This window comes from Rhipicephalus microplus, chromosome 1 (assembly GCF_043290135.1).
Source record: "Rhipicephalus microplus isolate Deutch F79 chromosome 1, USDA_Rmic, whole genome shotgun sequence".
Lineage (NCBI taxonomy): Eukaryota > Metazoa > Arthropoda > Arachnida > Ixodida > Ixodidae > Rhipicephalus > Rhipicephalus microplus.
In genome coordinates this window covers 111251881-111273891 of record NC_134700.1, presented here as the reverse complement: position 1 = coordinate 111273891, position 22011 = coordinate 111251881, and the positions used below count along the sequence as shown (strand labels likewise).

The following is a 22011-nucleotide window of genomic DNA, read 5'->3' as shown; positions in this document are numbered from 1 at the left end:
AGTCCCACGCTGAAGCGTAAGCAAATGTTGACACACATTTCTATACTCGTAGCCGAGAGCCCCCATAACCGCCTGTCACTGGTCCCGTCACCTCATAATAGTTTGATTTAACTGTAAAATTCTGCCGAGAAAGTATTTGTAAACATGTTATCTGTGTACCCGCCTACTTGTTGAAATTCCCAGTGCTTTTAATGTACCACTCTGTATAAACTTTCTTTGGCTTCTGAGTCATCGCATTATGTATGCATACATTCAGGAGACGGCTCTATCAGTGCGTCGAAGTTAAAAAAAACATCAAAGAGCTAAAGAATTCTTCCGCGTAGTGGTAAAACACAATTTCACAATCCCCAAAACACGAGAAAACACAAAAACACGCTTTTACCAAAAGACAAGGCGTGGTAAGCAAGAAAACGCGCGAAAACAAAATATGAGTGGATGCGCCACCTTGAAACTCACACACCAAAAGCCATGACGTCCTAAATTTTCAGGGCATCGACGGAGTCGTTAGTAGTGTAATGAAGAGAAAAGAGACAACACCCGATCCTGGGCCAGCTGTTTTTATTCTGCCTCTTCTTCCTCGCTCACCTAGCATGCGCGCCTGTGCCATAGTGCCAGTTTCGGTCTTCGTCATCACACTCGGCCATGACTGCAAGCATTGTCGATGGGCCACACGACAATGTTCACGTGGGTGAGGCTAGCTGAAGCAGTTGGCATTGCTTTAGGTGGGCGGGGTCGGCTGCATCGTCATAGTCGGCCCCGACCACGCTGGAAGTTTGCCGAAATTGGCTCCGGCCGCCGACACTGGCTATGTCGTCTGGGTCGTTTGCCATGTCGTGGTGGGGACTGGGTCCTGGTTGGTCCCTTTGTTGATGATGACTCCGCGGGACGACATTGACTGTGGCGTGGCAGTCTACAGCCTCGGCCACGCTGCGACATTTCAGAGAAAGCAGTTCGACTTCGATTGTCCTTTGGTGGACCGAGCAAGCATTCTCATTGTAGAAGTTTGCTGCGGTGGTGTGGGTTTTTTTTTTGGAGATGGTTCTTTTGGGCGGCCCCGACTGGATCTACATGGTCGCATATTGATCACTGAACGCTTTCCTTTAATTTGTCTCACCACATTTTAGAAAACAGGGCAGGAAATGATGGATCCGGCAACGAAACAAGTAGCATCTTACGCAGCCGTCTGTGCAATTTTCGGCGGATGGAGGGATGTTTTTCGGTGCGATTAGACATCTACACTAACTTGGGGTAAAGTCCTCGTGCTGACCTGTGGCGTGGCTCCTGCGCCGTGACTTGCATAGTCCGTGACTTGCGCAGCCTTGTCGCTATGGGGCTCCCGGACGCTATAAAGTCAGTGATTCCTGAAGCCACGCCGCGTACTGGTGGGAGATCCTCGACGGAAGCCAGTCCGAAAATCGAAGACTCTACCGATTCAGGCAGTGCATGCGTCGCACGCATATGCTCTTCCGTCTAGTCAGATGGGATGTTATTAGACTCATAGGAAATTTCTGTCTCATTAGGTGGTAGAATGTCCAGTAGGATAGGGGCCGGTGCCTCTAAGCCGACCGGACGAACTGCGTTGGGCCTCTTGCGGAGCGTTGCGCGAAGCTTGCCATCAGGGACCCACCGGACACAGTTGCACCGTCAGGCCGGTGCTTCTCAGGAGCTCTAAATACGACAGCAGAAATGCCTGTGCAAGGCAGAGTTACACGATCGTAATTGTTCCTTACATCTTGGTCACCGAGAGATGACAGGATGGTAGGGGCTCGAATTGCATCCTCTAGGTCAGGCTTTTCCCGAGTTCCGCCCTGAGAGAAGGTCGAGTTGCATGGGCAGGTGGCACAGGGAATCGGATTGAAAGCAGCTATGAGCTTGAAGCTCCACTTCGCCCATGATTGCTGCTTCCAACCTTCATACCGGCGCCATGCCGCTGCACCTTCCCGAAGACGGTCTATGCCCACATACCATTTTTGATTCTCGGTCCAGGCCGCGCGCATTGCTATCTCGTTGACGGTTGCCACTTAGCTGTCGGCGTCGTTCCGGAACCCGTCGAATTCCGGCAGTTTGTAGATGGATAGCGATGGTGGGGCGGCACGTGAGATTGTGGATATCACTGAGGCGATGCCGTCGAGCTGGTCTGAGAGCAGTAGGAGTGTGCCCCAGAGCTGCCTGTATTGCTCCAATGGGCTTGCCTTAAAGTCGTGCGAGGCAGCTACATCCAACATGGTGTTAGTGGTACGCAATTCTGGCAACATTGTAGGAGCTCGCTCGGTGATTGACGCTGTCAGTTCGTTAGTCTTGACGCAGAGTAGTGCGATGGTACGCCGCAGGTTCGCGGCGCTGTCATGTGTGAAGCCCGAAGAGTCGGTGATCGCGGTCTTCGAATAACTAGTGGTTGCAGTACTCACGCTAATGAAGTTGACGAGCAGAGGAGCCTGGACGGCGTTCCATGGCAGCTCGTATGTTGAAACAGTGCGGAAACGGGAATGTAGGCCACGGGAAGCCTGAGTGGCATTCCCAAATGACAGGAGCCAGTGCGGATCCCTGCCGTGAAACGGTGGCAGGGTGTCAATAAGTTCATGCCCTACAACCCTAGGGGAGGCCTAGACGACGTCCACTGGTGGTCTGAAGGGTAGCTGAAGTGGCGGGTGGGACCACATTGCCAAGGAAGCGTGAGCGGCGTTCCTCGATGGAGAAGCCCGCGATGCCGACGAACTACGAAGACACGTACCAGTGGCTTCCCGCACAGGTTCGAATCCTGTCGGCTGCGCCATTGTAATGAAGAGAAAAGAGACAACAGCCGATTCTGGGCCAGCTGTTCTTATTCTGCCTCTTCTTCCTCGCTCACCTTGCATGCGTGTCTGTGCCAGAGCGCCAGTTTCGGTCTTTGTCATCACAGTAGCTTCGAATCAATAAAAATGAAGTACATTGTCATCGGTGAATGATCTAGCGTACGATGTTCCAGCAAATTTCATCAAGCTTATGTCACGAAAATACGAAAAATATACTACGAGATTTGTGACGTCACGCGTGGAGATTTCGGGCGCAAAGTTTTCATACAAAACTTTAACGTTGATTTTCTTCGATAATAATATACTTATGACAGTGAAACCTATAGTGGTGGAGTGGTAAGAGTGTAATTTGTTAATCTAAATCAAGTAACTGCTTTTCTTTGGCGTTCCTTTGGAGGGGCCCTGCAAAACTTTTTGATCATGGTCAGTGTTACGTTCTACCGGCCATAGGCCGGCCGCGGTGACAAAGAAATCAGTCGATGTGGCAGTGCAAAACAACGAGCCTTTATTTCGAGCTCGGAAATATATATAGGAAAGCAAGAGGAGAGAAAGAAGGAAAGTTTTACAATGACGCATGCGCCGAGGGGCGTCATTTGGCCGGACTTGTTATCTGCAGCATTCCTTCCCCCTAGGAGCCGTAGCGTTCCACGGGCTTTCTGATTCTTGTGGACCGACGTAACTCGGGGACAGGGCTTTCGGAAAGGTCATCCGCTTCGCATTTCGGAGCATCCTGGGTGGTTCGGTGTTGTCCCTCGGGTGGCGGTTCTTCTGGAGTCGCTGTTTCTCGGCTTGCACCTGTGTCGGATGAACGTTTTCGCACCTGGTCGACATGACGTCGAACGACGCCGTCTTCCGTTGCTACAGTGACGAGACGTGCCCCACTCGTCGATTTCACTTTGCCTGGCGTCCACTTGTCCCCAACACCGTAGTTGCGCACATAGACGGCATCTCCAGGAGCGAAGTACCAACTCGCAGACTCAGCACCTGGATTCTTCGGCAATTCGTGGTTCCTGGGAGAAAAGCAAATATCCAGTCTAGTACGCAAACGGTAACCCAAAAGTAGCTCAGACGGCGAAACCCCTGAAGCTTGTGGCGAATTCCTATAGTTACAAAGAATTCTTGACAGAGCCGTTGACAGTTCTACTCCGGGCATTCTCTTCAACCCATCCTTAAAGGTTCGCACGGCGCGTTCTGCGAGCCCATTGCTTTGAGGGTGGTAAGGAGGGGTACGAATGTGCTCGATTCCATTTTTCTGCACAAATTGAGCAAATTCTGCCCCTGTAAACGGCGTACCGTTGTCGGTAACTATGGTGCGCGGTAATCCAAAACGGCTGAACAAGGTTCGCATAGAATCCACCGTTGCATTAGCGGTTGCTCGCGATACTGGAATGGCTTCTATCCAATTGCTGTGTGCATCCACGATTACCAACAGCATTTTGTTGGAAATAGGTCCTGCGTAATCTGCGTGCAACCGCGACCACCTCTCACGCGAAATTGGCCAACTGACGCGGTTCCGTTCCGGGGGCATAGGCAAAGCTTGCACACAATTTTTGCAGTCTGAAGCGGCCCTCTGGATGTCTTGATCCAGACCGGGCCACCAAAAGCTAACCCTTGCCCTTGTCTTCATGGTGGACGCTCCCTGATGCGATTCGTGCAACAATTTCAATAGCTTCTCACGCGCCGTTCTTGGTATCACTACCCGATGGCCCCAGAATAACATGCCCTTCTCGACAGACAACTCATGTCGCCTTTTCCAGTATTCGACCATTTCTCTGCTGTCACCCGCGACGGAAGGCCATCCTTCAGTCACGTACCTACATACTTCTTGTAAAACGGCGTCCGCTTCTGTGAGTGCTTGAAGTTCTTTGTGCGAAACCGCGGGCTCGTCCAGCTGGTCAATGAGAAGCACCATTTCCGTGAGGTTTTCCGTTTCTGCTTCCGGCTCCTGCAAGGATTGTGGTAAGCGGCTTAGGGCATCAGAGATTAACATCTGACTGCCGGGTTTACAAATAAGCTTGTATTTATACGCGCCGAGCAAAAGCGCCCATCGCTGAATGCGTGCGGCAGCCATAACAGAAGTCTGACGGTCCGGTCTCAGTAGCCCCAGCAAAGGACGGTGATCTGTTACTAACGTGAACTCCCGACCCAAGAGGTAATCGCGGAACCGTGTCACGCCAAACACTAAGGCTAAAGCTTCTCGCTCGATTTGAGAGTACTTCATTTCAGCTGAGGTGAGCGTTCGTGACCGGAACCCAATTGGCCTGTCTTCGCCATTTATACGGTGAAACAGGGTAGCACCGACACCGTAAGGGGAAGCGTCGCATTCCAGCAGCAACTCCAGCTGCGGATCAAAATACGTTAGCACTGGGGCCGAACACAAAACGCTCTTTGCCTTCTGAAATGCCGAGTTTTCTTTCGTGTGCCAAACCCATTTTGCGCCTTTTTCAAGAAGCTTATACAAAGGTGCAAGCACAGTGGAAAGATTTGGCAGAAACTTATTGTAAAAAGTGACCATTCCTAAAAAGGATCGCAACTCAGCAACATTTCGTGGCAACGGGGCCAGTCTGATTGCGTCGACGTTCTTTTCGAGCGGATGTAGTCCCTCGGTATCAATACGATGTCCCAGATACGTCACCGACGATTCACAAAACCTGCACTTTTCTGCACGAAGCTTGATGCCGTACTCGCGGAATCGCTGCAACACTGCTTCCAGATTAGCATTTTCATTGTTGTTGCTCTCGGCTATCAGCACATCATCCAGATATGCCTGTGTCCCTGGCAGCCCTTGTAGCACCGATTCAATCTTCCGTTGGAATATCGCAGGAGCTGACGCGATGCCAAACGGCAATCTATTGTAGCAGAACAGCCCCTTCGGTGTATTTATCACTGCTAGTTTCCGCGAGTCTTCATCTAGCTCGACCTGGTTGTATGCATCGCGAAGGTCCAATATACTGAATTTCTTCCCTCCACGTAAATTTGCAAATATGTCGTCTATGACAGGCAATGGGTACTGCTCAACGTCGCACACTGGGTTTAAAGTCACCTTGAAATCACCGCATATGCGCACCGTTCCGTCCTTCTTCAAAACTGGAACAATGGGCGTCGCCCATTCGGAATGAGGAACTGGAGAGATTATGCCAGCGGATACTAATCTGTCAAGCTCCTTTGACACTTTATCGCGAAGTGCAAAAGGAATTTTTCTTGCCTTGAAAAACTTGGGGGTTGATCCGGTCTTGATATGCAGTCGGGCCGGCGGACCTTTCATGAGACCAGTGCCCTCAGTGAAAAGGTCAGCGTTTTTCTGGAGCAGCTTCGGAATGACCTCCTGGGCTTGGCTTGACCTTGAAGGCTGCGGATACACGTTGAGAACCTGGATACATTCGTCGGTTAATTTTTTCAGCAGATCCCGACCGCAAAGACTGGGCCCCTCGCAGTCTAAAACAGTCAAAGTACATTGCACTGTTGTACCTTCGTAGGAAACCGGCATTGTTATTGCGCCGAGAAGCGGAAGTCTGCCCAGATAGCATGAAAGCTGTAGTTCTGACTTCTGTAGCTGCGGCCACTGATGACAGTACGTCTCGTAGATGCTCTTAGGAATGACGCAAACAGGCGAGCCCGTATCGATGTCCATCGTTACTTGAATGCCGTTCCACGCGAATTCCTTTCTTATAGGGGGTATGAGCGAGCGCTTAGTGGTCAACGACCAAATCTGCGACGCACTGTTATCACTGTCTTCCGTTTCTGTCGCCTGTGCTGTCACTGCTAGCATTCTGCTTGTTTTGTCGTTCACCGCGCACATTCTGGCTAAATGCCCTCGCCGTGTACATTTGAAGCATCTGCGCTGGATTAGGCGACAAGCATTGGTTCTGTGACCCTGCTTTCCACAACAATTGCATTGTTGTACGCCCGCCGTCTTCGCGCGCGACTCATATTGAGCACTCAACTTGAGCAAACTCGCTTGCTCTTTGTCCGAAGTAATACCTTGCGAATCGCGTTCGGCGCTTTCTGCGGCCAGGGCAAGGGCCTCGGCTTCTTGAAGATTAAGGTCTTTCTTTGCTAGCAGCTGCTTTTGCAAATTCTTGGACCTGACTCCACACACAATACGGTCCCTTATCATTCTGTCCAGCATCGTCGAAAAGTTGCAATTCTGGGCCATCTGTCGAATTGCCACAATAAATGCATGCACAGACTCCCCTTCTTGCTGGCAGCGATGGAAGAATTTGAAACTTTCTGAAATTTCATTCGGCACTGGGTCGTAGTAGCTGTTTAACGTCTGCACAACTTCCGCGTAGGTCAGAGCATTAGGTTTCTTCGGCGCTACTTTCCCGTTCAAGATTTCAATTGTCTTTGTTCCAAGCGCGGCTACCAGCAGGGCCCTCTTCTTAGCATCGTCCTTCACATCATTAGCTTCAAAGTAAGCCTCCACCTTTACCAAGTACGCCTGCCACTTATCTTTTGCGTCTTCGAATTCCGGTAGCTGGTGTGCCATGGCTGGTGGGTTCGTTCTGCAGGCCGTCGCTTGTGGGCATATGCTGGCCTTCTTGCTGCTGTAGAATTCTCGTCGCCACTGTTACGTTCTACCGGCCATAGGCCGGCCGCGGTGACAAAGAAATCAGTCGATGTGGCAGTGCAAAACAACGAGCCTTTATTTCGAGCTCGGAAATATATATAGGAAAGCAAGAGGAGAGAAAGAAGGAAAGTTTTACAATGACGCATGCGCCGAGGGGCGTCATTTGGCCGGACTTGTTATCTGCAGCAGTCAGAAAACGCTTCCGATTGATAGTAGAGGCCCCCGACAGCACGCGAGCGAAATAATATAGCACAGCTAGTGGCCTAGAGTTCACAATGAATTATCAAAGTCACCTGAAAACTGCTTTCTCTTCTCTCGATAAATGACGGAAGACGCTCGAAAATCGCTCCCAAGAAGCGCATCTATCAGCTATTGGCTGATTTGAACTTGGCGTGCTCGGTCGTTACAGAGATCTCTGTAGGAGCCCGCGACTTGTCCACGCGTGCACGTGCGATCACACTAAAAAAGCTGCACATTGGAAGAAAAAAAAAACAAAAAGGGCTCAAAGCCATGAGGTACACGTGACGTTTTTCTCTGCCCTTGCCGTCCCTCCCTGGTTAGCTTCCAGTGCTTTCGTCGAGACGAGAGAAGAGAAATTGCAATTAGAGCTTGCGACAAATTTTTGTAACTCCACTCGCACTGAACGTATTCTTAAACTTTTTTTGTCGTTGCATTCGTGAGGAAGTAAGCTCTTCTAGTGAATTCATTCCATGGTTACTTAAAAAGGCGTTTAAGTCATTATAGGTGTGTTTGCAACAATAATACAGGGCAATACCAAGTTACACTTTGAGAACCATTGAGTTGTTGTTAAGACGACTGTTATACAGGCTTGCAAGCTCATTAACAATCTAGTTTGCGAGTCTTACGAAGAGAACAGAAAATGAAGTTTGATGAACTGATAGTTCGCCCATTGCCCACTTGGTGAAACAAAGTGATTTAACACCCACAGCGTGCATTGCGTTCTTTTTTGATACAACTTCCGTAGCTTCAATTGCGCTGCCGCTATGTTTTGAGCTGAAAACAATTCCCACCTATATTTTGTTCCCTTTTCGGCGGTTTACTACAGAGCATCCTAACGTGCCTTTTCCGGCGATCTGTGTATACGCGGATACCCTACGATCTTCGACGCCTATGCCTCAGGACGGCCTGTGCAACTACATGTTCTTTGACTCATTCTACAAAAGCGGTGCAAACAAGATCGATAAGACTGCCGCAAACAGCGTTTCCCTCGATACGTTTCTGAAGCTGTCCAGGGAGTCCGCCTATGCCACAGCCCAAATGGGAATAGGATTCGCGCAATTGTAAGTGGAAAATATACCTTTTGTTCTGTATCGCAAGCTTATTTGCACAGTCCATTGGGTATGTAGATGGCACGTACTTTTATCCGATAATTGCCAGCACGGAAAAAATGCCTTATCCTGGCCGTGCCAAAGTAGAAGAAGCACATTGAGCGCTAGTTGCATTTCTCGGGACTACAAATGAAGTTCTTCCATCCATCTACCGCCCATTTACAGCTCTAAAAACGCCATCAAAATTACATAAAACCATTACCAGTATCTACAGGCCTGCTGAACAAGTAATAATATTATGAAGAGTTTTAAGTACCAAAATGAGTGCATGATTATGAGAGACAGCGTAGTGGAGTGTTCCACAAAGTTTGACCATCTGGTGTAAGTGCGACCGCCGTGGCAGGGATTGAACTCGTGACCTTTGGGTCAGCAGCCGAACACCGTACCAGCTACATCATTACGGAGGACATAGCCACTAGACTTGATCAGTTGTAATGCATCACACCACCTTGCGCTTCGTATCTACTTCCCATTTTTAACCACCTCGAGTTCATTCATTGTATATACAAGTTCATTTTATTCATGGCACTGCGGCTCAACGCTCGCTAAACCTTTCTAAAGCTAAGGAGGTTACACCCAGCGAGTATAACGTAGCAACCCTTTCTTGTCAGATAGTGCTCAATGTACATGCCAATGGCTGCTAATGTTGATTGCAGCATGCGCGTTAACTAGAAGCCGAATGCTCCTGTCTCTCATTTCTCATTAGCAGCCATTGACATGTACATTGAGCACTATTTTTTATTGTTCAACAAGACACAGAAGAAGTCTCTCACCGGCACCACCTTGGTGGTCGAAATGTTATACCTGTTACATACTACGGGAGACGAACGGGTGCCGTTATAAGAAGTTTCGCCCCTAAAAATTGACACTTTTGGGCAATGAACCAAAAATACAGTGATTACTCATTCCGCCTTTTTGTCTGAATCATTTCTTCATGGAATAAATGTAGGACAGTCGATAAGTTTATTCAGGAAAGCTACGTCCCTTCGAGTACTTAAGCGCACTTGTTCTTACTCTTATAACAGTACAGAAAGCTTTCCTATAATAATTATCTACATCAAAGTGATGGAAATCTTCGAATAATTGATGTAACGAAGTTTTTTTTTTTCAAGTGAATGTGTCTCCACTCCTTCCGTTTGTCTAGCACAATGCCGCAAAAGCGCTCAAGATATAGTGAAAAAAAAAGAAAAGAAAAGGTGACGTTCTCCTTGAAATCGTATGATATATATGTGAGGCACGCCGTCTGGATTAATTTTGACAATCTGGCCTCCTTCAAGTGAAACCAAATCTAGGAACATGGATGAGGCAATTAGAAAGCTCTAACCGAAAATTTTATTACAGTGTTTGAGTGAGTGCTTGGTCTGGCTTCGAAACGGTGGTTTTCTGAATACAATTTTTGGTTGGAGTTTCCTAATTGCCCCATTTTTATTACGACCACGCATACTTCTGCCAAGGGTTCACCTTTGATAATAACGCGGGTGTGTTTGCATAAATATATCGCCTAATGCTAAAAATTACGTACGGAAACTCCACTTTAATCAGCTCCGTGTCATTCAATTAATGTGCCGAAATGTCAGAATTTGCTATACAGCAGTTTCATGGAATTAGAACCATACTATACAAGGTTATCTCGAGCACAATTAAGGCTCATCGCATAACCGATAAGCAAGAACGCCACAATTTTTTGAAGTAGACACCTAACTACAATGCAAGACTTTATCCCTGAGTCGCTAAAACGCTGCATTCACACAATATTTATTATTTCTTGTGTTTGGGGCGACGCCAAGTGCCCTTTAAGGTGGGCTTCAGCTAAAAAGAGGCACCTACACCGACTTGATCTTGGCGAAGAAAGGCTACGACGACGATCGACATCACTTTCGCCAAGTGGTCGACCTCATCTTATTGCGGTACAAATACAGCCGAGCAAGGCCCAATGCTTTTCTAGACAGTGTTAGGCAAACGTACAAGCAGTATTTTTGCGCTAACAGAGTGGGACAAACCGCCCTTTGAGCACGAGCGTGACGTACTCGCGCGTGCTTGCCTACGTGGATAGCAGACGACACCGGGCGCAATCCACATTAGGTGTGCTTCTGCCAGTGGCCACCAGGTGGTGACTCGGCTCGATGTAGGTAAAGTCCCTCTATCTACATAGGGACCTTAGATGTAGGGGCGAATAGTGCCGGTGAGCCTGAGCTCCTGCTGTGTAGCGAGCCCACCACGCTGCTGCCTCCGCTTCTGAGGTGTTCATGCGGTTAGCGGTTATGAAGAGTGCTCACTGCATGAGCTTCCGACGAAGACAAAGGAAGCGCACGTGCGGAGAGTGGTGTGCCACGGCCGCTGGATGAAAGAGTGCACGGGTATGGCCCGCCGCGTGCTCTATAACAGGCGTGACAGGTCTAGTTACCCGGACCATTGCTGTGGCGCCACGGGGGGGGGGGGGGGGCAGTTTTTGCGTTTCGCGAGCGCCCATGGAATCGCATGCGCGGTGCGCTTGCGGTAGTTACGATTGAGCGCGCGTATCTTTGTGTGACCCGCGCAATCTTCTTTTAATATCCGTCTGGCGTGTGCCCACCAGGTAATTACCAACCTTGCCTTCAGATACCAGCACCCCTTGCAAATTTTTGGTATTGTCTTATCTGAGATGCAACCTTGCACACCGATCAGTTTTTGTGGAAGTAAGAATTGCGAACACATATTACTCGGATCCTGCAAGATCACAACTAACACATCTGGAAGAGCTACACCTTTTTAACGCATCGAAAATGATTAAAGTAACTGTGAGTATGTCGCTTCAGAAAACGTTGCTTCAGATTTAATCATTTCATTTACAATAAGTAACCTCAGCAGTTGCAGTAGCCACAGTTTCTTTGCCACAAAATAAGATAGACTTTTTACTTCCTCAAAACACCTCCATAGTATTCATACAAAACAGTATCAGATGCAACAGCCACGAAATATACTTAGCATGTGTGCGATCTCATAACAATGGACTTGAGCCTCTTTGAAATTTCAGTGACTGTAACTTCAATGCTGGCAATTGAGCGAGCAGCTATAAAGTGAATAATATTCGACTTTGAGACAAAAAGAGTGATAAAATGCTGCATAATGCTAACCCAACTGCTTGCGTTCATGCGCTTTTGGATGTTCTCGTCTCCGCGCGACGTTCTTGTGATAATGCAACTAATTCAACAGTAAACACATAATCGGAACAATATGCGTGAAAATATTTTATTTATTCTCAATTTAGGACTGATCTTGGCATTTTAAACTTTTTTTTACTTCTTGACAACTTTGCATATTAAAACTACTTGACAATTGCTTCAGCTTGTGGGCTCAACTTTTGGCTTCTGTGTCTATCAACAATAAGACCATCCGTTTGGTCTTTTTATGTTAGCCTCTCCACGGACACTGGCGAATCACGATAGCACTCCAATGTGCTTGTCTTCCAGCAGTCTTCATCATGCGGTTCTGTAAACTATTACTGTTTATTTGGTCTACTATGCATCGTCAACAAATTATCTCTGTAAACATAATAAAAACGTGCATCATTGCGTCCATTCATCCGTCCATCCATTGATCCGTACGTCCGTCTCTGCATTCGTTCATGCATCCGTTCGCCCATTCGTGCGTGCGTCCGTCCATGTGTCCATCCGTTCGTCCGTCCGTGCTTCCGTCCCTGCGTTCGTCCAGGCTTCCGTCCCGGTGTCAAACAAAGAGACGACGGACGAACGCGGCTGGCGGATGGTTCACGGTTTGCCGATAAAAATTATGATACGCGTGCGACGGCGGCGGCTTGCGCTCGAAGATGTAACCCCGATATGCGAGCGTGCGATAAAATATGAATGACGTCCCACGAAGACGGTATACTGGTGTCACACGGGTATTTTTAATTGCGATCCGTGTCGATCCGGATTAACACGATCTGGATTATGTGCTGCTACACGGTCACTTTTATACACGATGAGGCGTGATCCGTATCAAGACTATCGCAATCCGCACATCGCGATCTGCCTGAGAGATCACGATTTTGCTGTCGTCTGCATCCCCTCGCTGAGCTTGTTGAAAACGCAACAAGAAAATCCAGCATAGTTCAATAAAAACGCTTTAAAACAGCTAGATGTTTATAAAAAAGCTAACTCCAAGCTTTTTAGAGTGAAACGTACAATATCTAAAGTATCGCATATTTTAGGATTCGCATCGACCGGGTGTATAGTTACGGGAGAAGCAGGCGACGAGCAGTCGACCATTGCCTTCAGCGCTTAGTTCAACTCTCGCTGCGTTGGAGCTGTTCGAGCACCGAGAAGCATACTGATTATGAGTGTCGCAAGCCTTTCGACTACGTCGCAACGTACCCGCACTTCGTGATCGAATGAAGAGATCTTTACAGTAATTGAACACTAGCAGGAGCGACTGGAAAAAACTTGAGGCGCCAGAAGTGAGACAATGGCGCGTACAACGAGATTAACGCTTCAGTGCGTCATTTGTTGAGATGAGTTACTTGGCCGCTATGCCTCACTGCTTTGTGCTACTGTGTACTACTCGTTCACACGCGAATGGCTCGGCTGCTGACCCGCAGGTCACGGGATCGAATCCTGGCTGCGGTGGTTGCATTTCCGATGGAGGCGGCAATGTTGTAGGCCCGTGTGCTCAGATTTGGGTGCTCGTTAAAGAACCCCGGGTGGTCGAAATTTCCGGAGCCCTCCACTACGGCGTCTCTCATAATCATATGCTGGTTTTGGGACGTTAAACCCCACATATCAATGAATCACATGCGAATGGCCAGCGGATGTTTCGCTTCCCTCGTAACAGCAAGTGAAGGGGAAAAAAAAGCAAGCACAAGTGAAACGTGACTGCTTGTAACCGACTGACAGCACCGAGATTTGTGACGTTATAGTTCTTTACTTGTCAACCATATGGCCCTAAAGTTTGAAATTGCTGGCAGTGCGCGTGCTATTAAAAAAAATCTTTACTTTTCTCGCTATAGCTGCACCTAATAATCACCACTTGAGGCTGCTTTTACAAAGAGGATGTTAAGCCGTGTGGAGGGAACAGATGTTTCGACTACCTTGACAATAAGCTTAGACAAGCTTGATCAAGACAAGTTAGTCAGAGATCATGCTAAATAAGCATAGTCAAAGCAATCAGTAGTAATCAATACAGATCAATACTGATTGATACTCATTGACCCCAATGAGCCACCAGAATAAACCAAGGCATGCATAAGAAGCTTCGTTAATTCAGTATATCGTAACCTAATTCAATATCGCAAGCAAATTTAACACTAGTCGATAGCAATCTTTATTGATAGATATTGCCACCAGCACGTAGTGGGTTGACAGAAAGAACGGCTCTCAATCTAGAGGAAAAAAGAAGATCGCGTGGTTTTTGTCTGCTCGAGAGCCAGCCACGACTGACGCATCGTCCTAGTGCTAGCTACCTGGTGGTTTAATAAATCCCCCAGTACTTGTGACTCATCGTGACAAACTGGTGGAAGTGCTGGGTAGTCTCACGATCTGCAGACCCCCCCCCCCCCCCCAGGAAGCCGCGATACGAGTCCAGTGCAATACTCCCGTACATCGGACCAGCCGCCGAATCAGGGGATTGCCTCCGGAAGCCGACGATACTGCTCCCACCACGTCGACAAGTATGACCAGCGCTTCGGTGCAAACCTCGGCAACCGGCACGGGAAGCACGACGTCGAACCGCTACACGTTGGAAAGCCCACGCGCACCGGCGACGTTCCATGGCTCGGAGCACGAGGACGTTGAGGACTGGTTGGCGGATTTCGAGCGCGTAGCCACCTTGAATCAGTGGGACGACGCGGCGAAACTGGGTCGTGCCTACTTCTATCTCGAAGACGGGGCACGTACGTGGTATCAAAACCGAGAGGAACAGCTGACGACGTGGCCCGAATTCTCTCGTAGACTTCTGCAGACCTATGCCAGTGCTGATCGCCAAGAACGAGCTGAACGAGCTATTCTGGCCCGCGTCCAGCTGCCAAACGAAACTGTGACCACGTTCGTGGAAAACATGACGCGCCTCTTCCGACGGGCCGATTCAAGAATGACGGAGGATAAGAAGTTGCGTCACTTGATGCGCGGTGTCAAGGACCAGCTTTTTGCTGGCCCCCTATCGGAAAAAAACGAATGGTGGGCATGGTGGAAACCACCACCCACCATTATAGTGGATTAATGTAGTGGGTGAATGGTGGGAAACGCCCACCATGGCGCATGGTGGGTATGGTGGGTGCTGCAGTGCCGGCAACACTTGAGCGCGAAATGACGTCAGAATCACCGTGACGAGCTGCCACAAAAATAAAAAAGAATTCTATAAAAACGGTATAAAAAACACCCGTCCCGTAAAAAAAAAACAAGGCGCCATGGAGGATCGAACGTGCAACCTGCGGATTCCCATTCGTAGACGCTAACCACTGCGCCACACCAACATGACGTCGACTGCGTGTTAAATACTTAGTTGCCATACAACCTAAGGTTCAACTTGGTTATGTTTGTTGCGTACACAACATAGACAAGATCTACACCTGCTATTAAATATTGCACATTTATTAAACACAAGCAACTGCGGCCTGTAACGATTGCCACTATGTTAATGACACTAGTGCTATTTTTTGCAATTCACAACTTCAAGAAAAAAAACCAAGTGGACTGGGGAGCAGCGACAGCTTACCGACGGGGTCGGCCAAGTTTAATATCCGTTTCGCGCTCGTTCTAAAGGGCGACATCTGTTCACGCTTTATGACGCTTCTAGGCTCATTCCATAGATACGCCCGCCTAATTTATTTGATTGAGTATTGGGATGCTTTTCGTGCAATGTAGAGGGCGGTCGCGCCAGCGCATTGCTGTAGCTCTTTCGCTAAAGCAACAACTACATAACGGCTTGGCCAAAACGAATGCAGTGTGCCGGAAACATTACGCTATCATATTGGTTCACCAAGCACACGAATTGCCACGTCTGAGTTCTGGTACAAAAGCTAGAGAAGTGCCGGCGAGTGTGACCGGCGGCTGTCGGTGAGAAGACACTTAATTACTAAGAGAACTTGTTGTTGGGCTAGTTGGTAGATCATTTCGAAAAGTTAATTAGAGCGCGAAAACTTGACACGATCACTCACACACGCACACACCCATGAGCGCTGTGTGTTTGATGCATGGGTGTGTGCGTGTGTGAGTGATCGTGTCAAGTTTTCGCGCTCTAATTAACTTTTCGAAACACTTAATTACGTTCTCTGGGAGTGCTTTAATCGCGTCGCATCGATGTTTGTTGCTTCTCGGGCGGACACCATACACAATGAAAAATGCTTCATTTAGGTTAATTGATGCCATATGGCTGCGCTGTATTGTCATACTTAATCGTCGTAATCATGTATTCTGAAACCCGGAAGCACGGATAACACAATTGTACGGGCTCGGTCAGTAGGCCTAACCTTTGGTGGAAATCATGGTGGTAGAACATGTATTGTACAGATCCCAGCTTTGTACACTATATAAATTGCACGCCATTATAAGCCAACCCATCATCTGCTTACTGCTTCCCAGCATTATCGCGATAGTGGGCAGAGCTTCTCAGCTTGGTACACCATGTGGCCCACCATAACAAGCAGCACCCATCATCTGCTTAGTGCTTCCCAGCATTATCGCAATGGTGGGAAGAGTTTCTCAACTTGGTACACCATGTAGCCCACCATAATAAGCACCACCCACCATATGCTTAGGGCTTCCCAGCATTATCGCAATGGTGGGCAGAGTGTCCCATTATTGCCCACTATCTAGCCTCTGCTTTCCACCATCATTTCCACTTTACCCATCATCTGTACACCATACCACCCAGTATGTCCCAGCATAACCACCATATTTTCCACTACGTCCCACCATAGCCATCATAATTTCCACCATGCCCACTATTATTTCCACTACTCCCACCATGTTTTCCAGTATCCACCACGGCAATTTTTTCGATAGGGGGCCTCGTGCGAAGTCCTCCGAAGATGGTCGCGGAGTTCTTGTCCGAGGCCGTGACAAGGGAAAAAATGCTGCAGCAGCGATCCAACCAATATGACAGGCAAGTCAGTGGCATGTCTACTGCCGACATTTTCACCGCCACTAGAACCAACAACGACTGCCTACGTGAACTCATCCGTGATATAGTACGTGAAGAGTTACAAAAGGCTGGTGTAACACCTCATCCTACAGTTAACTCTATTGTAACTGTGATCAAGAATGAGCTGCACCAGGCCCTCCGGGACACCTTGCCTCATGATACAGCTGTGGCAGCTCCTGCTGAATACCGCCGTAAGACAACCTACGCGGAAGCTTTGAAACGCCCTGCTGCATCACCGCCATTCTTTGTCCATCCTGTTCCTGCTGTTTCACTACAGTCAGCGCAGCACATACCGTACTACGAAGGCACGTACACGCCACCACCGTTGGCCTTTGTCCCTGGTGCTTCTGCCGCCCATCGTTCAGTGCAACCAGTTCAGTACATCGACAATCGGCGCACGTCTCCTCGAAAGTCTGATGTTTGGCGCACACCTGACCACCGGCCTCTGTGCTTTCACTGAGGAGAAGTTGATCACTTGTACCGCCAGTGCCCATATCGCCGTCTTGGGCTTCGCGGCTTCTCTGCGTACTCACCGTCACCCCGTTACGGCCAGAGACCGTGCGACATCGAAAACTACCTCTCCCAGCAGCAAGCACCACCATTTGCCGGGCGCCAGTCGCGCTCGCCATCACCGAGGTGATTTTCATCAACGCCCCAGCGGTATTCTACCACACGGTCTCCCAGCCCCCGCCGGGAAAACTAGCCCAAGCGACCTCTGGGGGCGGGGTCACTGAAAGTCGAAGCGCTGAAGACCTCCTATTGACGCAGAACTGTACAGAAACCGGTCCGACATCACATACTGCTGCAAAGGATGGCCGACTTTCACTCGACATAGCAGTGACAATTGATGGTTGTGCAGTTAATGCGTTAGTGGACACCGGCGCAGACTATTCCATACTGAGCGGGAAACTGACAACGCAGCTGAAGAAAGTCATCACGCCGTGACATAACTCGCAGATTCAGACAGCTGGTGGCCACGTCGTTACTCCACTGGGTGCCTGCACAACTAGAGTACAGATTCAAGAGTACGCATTCGTAGCAAGCTGCCTTGTTCTACGCGAATGTTCCCGTGACGTCATTCTGGGAGTTGAATTTCTACAAGAAAATGGAGCTAGCATTGATCTGCAAGAGCGCCGCGTCACGTTCTCAGCCCAGCGAGCAATCAACGTGCAGAATGGTGGAAGGCGTGTCGACGTACTCCGTATTTCTGAACAGTGTGTGACGCTTCCTCCACGAACAAGTGTTCTAGTCGACGTAACATGCTGTGGTTTGGGCGATGGCAATGTGGTGGCTGAGACAAATTTAGAACGCCTCCTGCAGCAAGGCATTTGTGTAGCTAGAAGTGTAATACACCTTGGTGATGGCCGATCTGAATTGCTCGTAACCAACTTTAGCAACGAGCATCGACATGTTTTCCGTGGCACTTCTTTAGCGTTTGTCCACGAAGTAGCAAACGTCACCAACTGTCTAACGTCGGAAATAGTGGATACCGCCGACACGTCAATGAGTAATATTGACATCAATCCTGATCTGTCCACCGTTAACGAGACTGCGCTACGAGCGCTCTTGTTCGAGGACAGGTCTTGCTTCGCAACTTGCTCAAAGATCCGCCAGACGTCCATCACTCAACACAGGATCATCACGTACGAGGACGCACGTCCGATACACCAGAACCCCTACGGCGTGTCGGCCAAAGAACGTGAAGTGATACGTACGCAAGTCACCGAGATGCTTGACGATGGCGTTATTGAACCATCTAACAGCCCGTGGTCATCTCCAGTCGTACTTGTCAAAAAGAAGGACGGGTCGCTACGCTTCTGCGTCGACTACCACAAGCTTAACAACGTGACGAAAAAGGATGTGTATCCGCTGCCACGTATCGACGATCCGCTGGATAGACTTTGTCGTGCCCATTATTTCACTTCTCTCGATCTCAAAAGCGGGTATTGGCAAATCGAGGTAGATCAGCGAGACCGTGAGAAAACAGCCTTTGTGACTCCAAACAGCCTATACTAATTTAGAGTGCTCCCTTTTGGCTTGTGTTCAGCACCGGCAACTTTCCAGCAAATGATGGACACTGTCCTCACGGGGCTCAAGTGGCAGACTTGTCTTGTCTACCTTGATGATGTGGTGGTCTTCTCTACCACGTTCTAGCAGCACCTTCACCGCCTGCGCAGCGTGCTGGAGGCTATCCGATCGGCGGACCTCTCACAAAAGCCACAGAAGTGCCACTTCGGCTATAAAGAACTAAAATTTCTTGGACATGTAGTTAGCGCCGAAGGAATCCATCTCGATCCGGACAAGCTTGCCGCTGTTGCCGAATTACCAGCTCCTGTCGATAAGAAAGCCGTCCGGCGCTTCCTTGGTTTGTGCGCCTACTATCGCCGATTCATTCATGGCTTTTCACAGATAGCGGAACCTTGACTCGTCTCACCAGGGACGACACGCCGTTTGTCTGGGAAAACGAGCAACAAGCAGCTTTTGATGAGCTGCGACAGCGCATGCAATCAGCGCCCATTCTCGCTCATTTCGACGATGATGCTGACACGGAGGTCCATACCGACGCTAGCAACATTGGGCTCGGTGCAGTGCTCGTTCAGCGTCAAGAGGACATCGAAAGAGTGATAGCCTACGCTAGCCGCTCTCTATCCCGTGCCGAGGCGAGTTATTCCACTACGGAGAAAGAGTGCCTCGCAGTCGTGTTCTTGTGGGCAATCACCAAGTTCCGCCCATATCTTTAAGGTCGTCCCTTCAAAATAGTGACGGACCATCACGCGCTCTGTTGGTTGGCAAGCCTGCGCGACCCTTCAGGTCGGCTAGCACGGTGGAGCTTGCGGCTGCGGGAATTTGATGTCACCATCATCCATAGGTCCGGCTGTAAGCATGAAGACGCTGACACACTGTCACGCGCACCCCTTCATGTCGTCAGTCAGGAATCAGAGGAAGACGAAGGCTTTCTGGGCGCGGTTAGTGCATCAGACTTGAGCAAACGACAGCGAGATGATGCAGAGATTCGTCCAATCATTGATCATTTAGAGGGCCAGGGCGCAATCATACCACGTCATTTATCCCGCTCGTTGACGTCGTTCTGCCTACGAGACGGTGTGCTGTACAAGAAGAACGCTCGTTCGAACAATCATGCTTACTTCCTGGTGGTTCCTCGAGACATGCGAGACGATGTTCTCTTCGCTTGCCATGACGAACCCACATCCGGTCATCTGGGCTACTCAAGGACACTTGCCAGAGTGAGCGAGAGGTACTATTGGCCAGGACTTTCAGCAAGCGTAAAGAAGTACGTCAAGAGCTGTCGGGAATGTCGGCGCCGAAAGCAAACCATCTGTTAAGCCAGCTGGTTTGTTTCAGCCCATTGAAGCACCCTGCACGCCGTTCGACCAAGTCGGCATGGACATTCTCGGGCCATTTCCTATGTCTGCGGACAGCTACAAATGGGTGATCGTCGCGACCGACTATTTGACACGCTACGCTGAAACCCAGGCGATCCCACACGCCACGGCTTCTGAGGTAGCACAATTTTTCATGCGCCACATCGTGTTACTACACGGTGCTCCTTCCAGTATAATAACGGACAGAGAGACGGCATTCACGGCACAGCTTACGGACGAAGTTTTCAAACTGAGCAACACCAGACACCCAAGGACAACTGCGTACCACCCACAAACCAACGGACTTACCGAACGACTGAATAAGACCCTCGCAGACATGATCTCAATGTACATCGACGTACAGCACAAAACATGGGACCGGATCTTACCTTACGTGACCTTCGCGTATAACACCGCCGTGAAAGAGACCACGCGATTCACGCCATTTCGGCTTCTCTACGGCCGCGAAGTGCAGACCATGCTAGACTCAATGCTACCGTGTCAGGAAGAAGACGAATTAGCAACAGACGCCGAAGAATTCGCAGAGCGTGCTGAGGAAGCTCGGCAGCTCGCGCGACTGCACATCGGCCAGCAACAGCAGGCAGACGCACGACGCTATAATACCCGCCTCAGAGAAGTGTTTTACAGCCCCGGAAATAAAGTTTGGGTGTGGACGCCCGTCCGCCACCGTGGCCTTAGTGAAAAGTTCCTGAGCCGGTACTTTGGCCCATATAAAGTGTTACGCCGCGTCAGTGACGTGAACTACGAAGTGGTTCCAGACTCAACACCCCATGCATGGAGCAGGACACGGCTGAGGCCGGACGTCGTTAATGTGTTGCGCATGAAACCATTTATTGCGCGTTGTTCGTAACTTTTCCTTTACCGCACCGCCGCGGTGATCTAGTGGCTAAGGTTCTCGGCTGCTCACCCGCAGGGCGCGGGTTCGAATCCCGGCTGCGGCGGCTGCATTTCCGATGGAGGCGGAAATGTTGTAAGCCCGTGTGCTCAGATTTGGGTGCACGTTAAAGAACCCCAGGTGGTCTAAATTTCCGGAGCCCTCCACTACGGTGTCTCTCATAATCATATAGTGGTTTTGGGACGTCAAACCCCACATATCAATTAATCAATCAATCAACTTTTCCTTTACCGTACAGCGTTCTTTGTGTTTTTTGTTTATTTTGTGAACTTGCTTTCTCGTTCATTGACGTTTCCAATATTGGCACGCTCTTCAGTTTTACTTTCACTTTATCCGAATTTCCAATTTTTTTTCACGTGCCTATGTAGTAGCATCGCGGTGCTGCTATGTACTTTCCTTTCCTCTTTTTGGTACTTGTTTTTTTCTTTTCGGAAGGGGGAATAATGCCACTAGCACGTAGTGGGTTGACAGCAAGAGCGGCTCTCAATCTGGAGGAAAAAAAGAAGATCGCGTGGTTCTTCTCTGCTCGAGAGCCAGCCACGACTGACGCATCGTCCTAGCGCTGGCTACCTGGTGGTTTAATAAATTCCCCAGTACTTGTGACTCATCGTGACAATATCAATCAGGCGGGATTCCTCAATATTAGCGAAGATTACGTTGAATTATGCTATTTTGGTAGATGATGAGATGGCAGGGCCATGAAGTTGATTAGATCCGACTAGGCTATGCTCCTTCAGATTAATCGTGTATGTCCTTGGAGTTTCCGCTGGATGGTGGTGCTTCTATATGGGGAATATATGATGAAAATGTGCGAGATGGTGGTACTTGGACTGTTGAATAGATGGGTGAATGGACACACAGACAGATGCATGGACGCGTGCACGCA

The 22011-nt window shown here is 49.1% G+C and overlaps 1 protein-coding gene across 2 annotated transcripts; it reads right to left on the bottom strand.

Annotated features, from left to right (window-relative positions):
* Positions 1–3274: 3274 nt before the first annotated feature.
* LOC142796460 (uncharacterized) lies at positions 3275–7412 on the bottom strand. 2 transcript variants are annotated; one of them, XM_075887154.1, is made up of 2 exons: positions 4607–7412; positions 3275–3802 (listed from the first exon to the last, which is right to left on the bottom strand). In XM_075887154.1, the coding sequence occupies exons 1-2, from the start codon at positions 7279–7281 to the stop codon at positions 3421–3423; spliced, it is 3057 nt and encodes a 1018-aa protein (XP_075743269.1). In that variant the 5' UTR covers positions 7282–7412; the 3' UTR covers positions 3275–3420. The 2 variants fall into 2 exon arrangements, with proteins under 2 accessions (XP_075743269.1, XP_075743271.1); XM_075887156.1 differs by having other exon boundaries at positions 3275–4737; positions 5998–7412.
* Positions 7413–22011: the final 14599 nt, after the last annotated feature.

Coding starts and splice junctions, on each gene's coding strand:
- LOC142796460 (XM_075887154.1), bottom strand. CDS start 7,281: ATGGCACACCAGCTACCGGAATTCGAAGACGCAAAAGATAAGTGGCAG. Junction 3,803..4,606: donor GTTTTACAAGAAGTATGTAG/GTACGTGACTGA, acceptor CTTTTCTCCCAG/GAACCACGAATTGCCGAAGA.